The sequence below is a fragment of the Mytilus californianus genome, unplaced genomic scaffold (assembly GCF_021869535.1).
Source record: "Mytilus californianus isolate M0D057914Y unplaced genomic scaffold, xbMytCali1.0.p SCAF_5, whole genome shotgun sequence".
Taxonomy (NCBI): Eukaryota; Metazoa; Mollusca; class Bivalvia; order Mytilida; family Mytilidae; genus Mytilus; species Mytilus californianus.
The window spans coordinates 18,008,578-18,015,855 of NW_026262701.1; the positions used below are offsets into that span (position 1 = coordinate 18,008,578).

The window sequence follows — 7,278 nt, forward strand, 5'->3', positions numbered from 1 at the left end:
CAGCAGAAGTGCAATTTGTTGTCAAATAAAATAAAATGAAAACCAAAATGCAGAAATATGAGACAGCTATCTACCAGAGCTCAAATAAAGTGGACATAAGTAATTATAGGTCACAATTCGGCCTTCAACAAAGGAAAAACCCCATACCGTATAGTCGGCTATAAAAAAACTTCGACATGAAAAATGTGAAATAATTCAAACACCAAAGATCTTATTAATAACAATACAATTTACGAAAAACAATATGACAGACATGAACCTACTATTACCACTGAATTACAGACTCCCGACTATAGACAGACACACATATAATGTGAAAGTGTAAAACATGTTTGTGAGCGTTCAACCCTCCTACCTAATCTGGGACAGTGATGTAACAGCACAACATAAGATCAAACTGTTAACACCAGTTGCAATTGGCTTAACTCAAGAGATCGGTCCGAGGAACAAAATCAACTGATATAAAAACAATAACACAAAGCACCGATTAAGAGTACAGTGGTAGTCGTTGTTTCATGTCTGTCATATTTGTTTTTTGCAAATTGTATTGTTATGAATAATGACTATAGTTTTCATGTTTGAATTGTTTCTCATTTTTCATCCAGGTCTTTAATGGCTTATTATACGTTGTGCGATTTTTTTCGTTATTGAATGAAGGACGATGACCTATAACTGTTAATATCCACGTCATTTGAACTCTGGTAGATTCTAGTAGTTTCCTCATTAGCAATAATACCACAACTTCTTCTTTCGATATTGTTCTGTTATTCATTGAAACTGACGTCACTCCTGAGTTTTTTAACTTCAATGTTCCGCTATATACTAGCAGATGACGTCCACTGATCCATTTGAATTTGATCGTTCATTTAATTTGATATAAAGATAACCAGCTATATAGTAAAGTTACCAGGTGGATACGATACTGCAATGTTTGAGCCTAATTTGCGTTAAATTTGAGTTCCTTGGTAGAGCAGGGACAGGGCGACTGCTAACCATAAATCTACTCAACAAGGGATTAAAAAATATATCTCTCATACTTTGTTCTGATTCCTTGCCCGGCTTTGGCTATACTTTTTGTCCTTTTTGGTTTATAATCCCTCCATTTTTTTTGGATAAGTTTTTTGATTTTCAAATATTTTAGTCTCGAGCATCACTGAAAAGACATTTATTGTTGAAATGCGCATCTGGTGCAAACAAATAGGTACGTTAATGTTATGATATTTGAAAAATATTTCATCAAGATTTGTTACCGTTTTTGAAATATCTGTTTTACAGATGACAACAGACATAATGCACCGGTCGTAAACAAAATCTTGTCTTCTTTTCAACCGAAAAAGACTTTTCATCGAATTTTTACTCGGTTCACAAAATATACTACCGAATCTATAATGTTAACAACGTCATCGGGTTTTTCACTGTTTTATTTCAATCGTCCGAGTGGATTCAAAGGAAAATGTGTTCTTAAATTAATAAACATGGAGACTTTAAATCAAGTTTTGGTGTCAATATCAGAGGAATTTGTAAACCAAAACTCCTCAGAAATGGCACAAATCTTGTCATAGGTTTTTATTTTTGTTATGATTTTTGTCAGTTTGATATTTTGTAACATTTTTTGTTTGGTCTCCTTAATTTATTCATAGGTTGGTTTTTCTTACGATATGGACTTTTGGCTTTTGTCGAATAGTTGTTTCATATGTGGGGCTGGTGTGTATGTATCTAGTTTGATAACGTGTAGTTTTTATTGTTGGTTCGATGTATTTTTGACGATTTCTCCATATTTCGTTAATTCGTAGTATATATCAAGCGTACAACGCAAGTAATTTATTTTACAGTTTACCTTATTCACCTTTTACCAGAATCTCTGACAAACGAGACAATTGTAATTTTGAAATTATAAATTCCCCCCCCCCCCCCCTTTCCCCTTAGCAGCAATATAAAATTTAGAATGGAACTAGGGAATGTGTAAAAGAGACAACAACGCGACCAAAGAGCAGAAAACAGCCGGAGGCCAACAATGGGTCTTCAACAGAGCGAGAAAATCCCGCACCCGGAGGCGGGCTTCAGCTTGCCCCTAAACAAAAATGTGTACTAGTTCAAAGAAAATGGACGTAATATTAAACTCCAATACATATAAATGAACTAAAATTAAAATACATACAAGACTAACAAAGGCCAGAGGCTCCTGACTTGGGACAGGCGCAAAAGTGCGGCGGGGTTAAGCATGTTTTTTGATATCTCAACCCTCCCCCTATAACTCTAGCCAACGTAGAAAAACAAACACACAGCAATACGCACAGTAAAACTCAGTTTAAAAGAAGTCCGAGTTCGATGTCAGAATAAGTAACAAAAGAAACTAAGCAAAATGACAATGATACATAAATTATCAAAAGACTACTAGTAGTTACTGACATGCCAGATCCAGACCTCAATTAAACTGATTGAAAGGTTATGTCTTCATCATATGAAAATCAAGCACAATCCCTCCCGTTAGGTGTTAAGTATCATATCATCATAAAATATATGAGAAGAACATAACCCATATCATGCCAACAACTGGTTTTAGAATAAATGTGTTTATTTCCGATGCAAAGACCCTATGAGGTAATTAATATTAATACCAAAATATGCCATCTTTAATGACCAGACAACAGTATCGTAATTAACTATATCCCTTCTGAATAAGTCTGTTTAAAGGTTTGGTTAGCTTTTGAGGTGAATGTCGATATTTTTGTGCTTTGTATAGAATTTTACCATAAAAGATTGGATGTGAAATACCTGACCGTATAAGATGTCTGCATGTTGATTTATATTTACGAATGATGTCCTTGTACTGATGATAGAATTTAGTATATGTTTTGATTAGTTTGTGATATCGAAAACCCTGATGTAATATTTTTTCAGTAATACAGATACCTACTTCACCTGAATATAGGATATACGTTTCCCAACTCATTCGGTATTCAAGAGATTTCAGCTGATACTAAGACTTTATAAAACGTCACCAGTGTCTGAGTAGGAAGTTTGATGAAGCAGGGTTATGTCAAAAAACGTCTCGTCCTTTTTCTAAAACAGTTCATCGGAAGATACCAAGACCTTGTAGATAAATATTCCGTATCCCGTATCAACTTTAAAAATAATACATTATGGTCTTGAAGTATAGATTCTAGGTACTGACATTTTTTATTATCTAAATTACGTGTTATAGTGTTCTTTTCATTTGTATTTGTATATTTCTAAACCCTACTGTTTAGTCTATTTTTGGTAAAATACTTTTGGCGTGGCTCGGTATTTATACATCCCGCCCGCCATTGTGTTATTGTGCTATGGACTTTTTTGTGTTCTTGTCTTTCATTTTTGCTGATGTACTTTGTCTATAGAGTGTCTATACGCCATTTTTTTTTTTTTTTTTGTTGAAATAGTTATTTGTTTTTATAGTGATTAAGATTATAACACAATGTTGACTGCTGTACCTATAATGGAATTCTGTGCGACTGTAATACAAGTGAGATGTTTAGTTTGCTATAAAACCAGTTTTAATCCACCATTTTCTACATAAGGAAATGTCTGTGACAAGTCAGGAATATGACAGTTGTTTTCCATTCGTTTGAAGTGTTTGAGCTTTTGATTTTGCCATTTGATATAGGCATAGGACATATAAAATGGAAATGAATGATACCTTATCACTTTCATATGAAACTTTATTGGAACAATTTATTTAATGCAATAGCCGTCAAGGACGTTCTTCAAATGCTACTGAAAGTATACAATGTTGTTTACAAATTATTCTACTGTCGTTTTGCAAAAAAAACTTTAATTATTTGAGTTGTGGATGGAATCGACCAATAAACAAAATAAGACCAGATTTAATATCTCTAACATAAAATAAAAATGGTCTATTTGCAGTGAACCCCGACGGTATGCTCATTCTTAAACCAAACCTAGTTGCTGTAACAGCTGCTCCCTCTATACCTGCTTCGTTCATGTTGAAGACAGTCTTATGAACAGCAACTTTGACGTGTAAGCCTTGTGTTCTCTCAATAATTAAATTTGAAAAGTTAGCTTTATATCCAAAAATGTCTTTCACTCCAAGTTTAGGTAGTTCTTTTGTTAAATCAAACTCGGACTGCAACTTAAATTTTGGAATAGCAATTTTTAAAACTGATTGTTTAAATCCAGCAGAAATATCGTTTAGAAACTCAGGAGTTATCTTCTCTTCAATATTCGGGAGCCCATCCGTAGCATCTGGTAAAATGAAGACCATATCAAAGACTCTACCCCTGAATGGTAACGCTATAGCAGAGAAATGCAAACCTCGAAAAAAGAGGGGAAATACTAGCTCTTTTTGCATCATGTCAACTTTAATCTTTTTGTTGTTCGGGAGGTAAAAGTTTTGTTTTCTCGTGGAACTTGGAGAAAATGGCATCAACCACGTGGCTTTAAAATATATAGCATTTATAATGAACATTATAGTATTTGTGTCAAACCATTCTTCTTTAATCAAATCCTTTATTTTGCCGTTAGTCTGTTTTAACACCCATCTATTCATTTCAGATGCAGATGTTTTAGGTTTTGTAAAGTCCTTTATACTAATATCGGCTCCAAAATATCGTCTTGCATTTTCTCGGACATTTTGCAATACTGTGAATTGATCGCTTACGAACAGACTATTAGCACTAGCCAAATCAACATTAATGCCAGCTCTTTCAATAATATTATTATGTAGTGACTTATAATATTTCAATTTTTCCTCGTCTGAAAATGAGCTATTTTGAAAAATAGCCGAGGAAAGTTGTTGCTTTGACCGTCCGCTTGCTCCAATCATCAACAACAGAAACGCAGCCGTGATGCTATAAGGTGACATACATACACTCTCTGTTTTGTTAAATCCTTTATACAAAGATGCTGAGAACTTGATTAAACTTTGTTGAAAGTCAGGAGGAATATCACCCAACATAGCCAACAGATATTCTAATAGAGAAGAAAATATTATACTAAGGTAATCTTTACTGCAGACACCATTATATATAAAGAAATATATATGTACAGAAATGCAAATCCAATGTAAACATGAAAAAGTTTCGATCAAAATAATACAAGGTTTCTGCTCAAATGACCAATTTGGATTAACTGACTTCCGTTCTAAATTCGTAATGTATAAAATGTCATGGGGTCGCCAGTCGACAATATGAAAAAATGTTTTTCTTCTGACATACAATTGAAATAAACAGCTGCGCCGTGTCAACATGTTTGCCCGTCTTTATGCTTAAAACGAATTTATATGAAATACTGTGAACACTGCTCAAATAGACCCCCCACAAAGAAGAGGAACACAGTGGTACCCATTGACATAAAACATAAATAAGTTGGCACTATTAAGGCAACCTCAAGTTTAACTAAGTAAGTGGTCTCGATTTTTGAACAAATAAAATTCTATAACCGTCAAGTGTGAATAATTGACAGTTTTCAACGATTTTTGCAACGAATTAAGTTCCACAACTATGCAGTGTAATATCAGAAATACATAAAAAAAAAAAGGAACCTTATTTCAATGGATAAAAATAAGTCAACAAATGAAAACTGCTTAGAGCGTTTTGAGCTATTTTCAGAAAATTGGAAAGTTCTCTTTTTTTTAAGGCCCCAATGCTCCAAAACTTAAAAGTCAGAATTTTTTAAAAAATCGAAAGGGAACTTATGTAAATATATATAAACAATTCACCAAAGTTTCATGAAAATTCACTAAAGTTTCATGAAAATTGTACACAGAAATTTTGAGTTATAATCAGAAAACTGGAAAATCCCCCATTTTTCTATGAATAAAATCACATAACTCGGAAACGTTAGATATAAAATTTATGAAAATCGAAGTGGAGCTTACGTCAATAGACAGACACAATTCATTAAAGTTTAATGAAAATTGATGGAAGAGCTTTTGAGTTATTGTCCGAAGTGTTGACGATGGACAGGCGGACGGACAACGGTATTCCATAATACGTCCGATAACGGGCTTATGAATACAGGAAAGACCACCAAGGACATCCTGTTGTTCAAATCTCTCATTGCTAATTTGGCATTTCTCATTTCCAATTTTGTTTGTTCAAGGTTGACAATTCTTACTTTTAACATGACATTTTAAACTCTAACGTGACATTTCTCAGTTCCATGTTGGAATGCGGAAAAGTAAACTTTGAACTGAGAATTGTCAACTCGAAACTAAGAAATGTTTAGTTGGATCTTCGAAATGTCTACTTAATTGTTCCTACAAATAGCAAACAATCATTCAATATTCGACCTTCATCATCAGATTAATGTATTGTTGCTAAATCAATTATAACTATTATCATTATTATTATTATTATTATTATTTGGAAGTTAGAAATATGGAGATGGAAATGAAAAATTATCAAATAGAATGTCATTAAGATTCTTTCGTAGAGCTGTTTCCTGATGACTCCTTGTTCTCTTGTTAAAACAATAATCAAAAACACACTATATTTATTTTACTAGTTTTCTTTTTGGTTTTAACTGAAGTCAATGAAAATAACGCTGTATAAATTGTGTACGTCCGAATTGCCTCTCTTGATTCACTCACAATTAGTGCCTAAACTTAAACATTTGAAAGTCAGGGATCATGTCATATTATTGATATCATTTCCAACATAATTTCCTAATCGACAAATAGTAATTTTTTATATAACTATAATATGCAATATAATTATCCTAAGAACTAAATTACTCATCAATCATGATCAAAACATACCAATATCTTTCAATTTTATAAACTGAATCATGCAAAAAGAATAAAATTAAAATAACTTCCCCCATCAACAAATGTTTAACTAGAATTGATACTTAAGGATGTACTTAAGTGAAATTAGAAAAATCTAGAATTTGAAATTGATATTGTAAGTCAGAAGAGCATTAGTTAAGGAACAAAATAAGCTAAAAAATATTGATAGTTTATGGAACTCCTTTTGGAGGTTTGGTTTTAAAAAGTTGTCGGGAAAAGGCTGACTCAGAGTTTTACCTTATATTTGCATTGTAATTATTTGGGTCTCAAATCAAAAGAAAAGAAATCTAGAATCTGTTTTTTGTAAATTTTTGTAAATGACCTTTTATTTGCTATTGAAGTCTTATATGAAAAGACAAATGGGTGTTATGGGACAAAATATTTTACCCTGTATCGTAGAAAAAAACCAAGGAGTCCGAACATTTGACAAACATTCCTAAACCTCACCTAAGTACATCCTTAAGCCAGTCAAAGGAATCATGAAAATTGAA

At 32.8% G+C, this 7,278-nt stretch overlaps 1 protein-coding gene across 1 annotated transcript; it reads right to left on the minus strand.

Moving 5' to 3' along the window:
- Positions 1-3,694: 3,694 nt before the first annotated feature.
- LOC127701070 (intracellular coagulation inhibitor 3-like) lies at positions 3,695-4,964 on the minus strand. Its single transcript, XM_052204864.1, has one exon. It carries the CDS (start codon positions 4,952-4,954, stop codon positions 3,815-3,817), a length of 1,140 nt encoding a protein of 379 aa, XP_052060824.1. The 5' UTR covers positions 4,955-4,964; the 3' UTR covers positions 3,695-3,814.
- Between the last annotated feature and the right edge of the window lie 2,314 nt (positions 4,965-7,278).

Coding starts and splice junctions, on each gene's coding strand:
- LOC127701070 (XM_052204864.1), bottom strand. CDS start 4,954: ATGTTGGGTGATATTCCTCCTGACTTTCAACAAAGTTTAATCAAGTTC.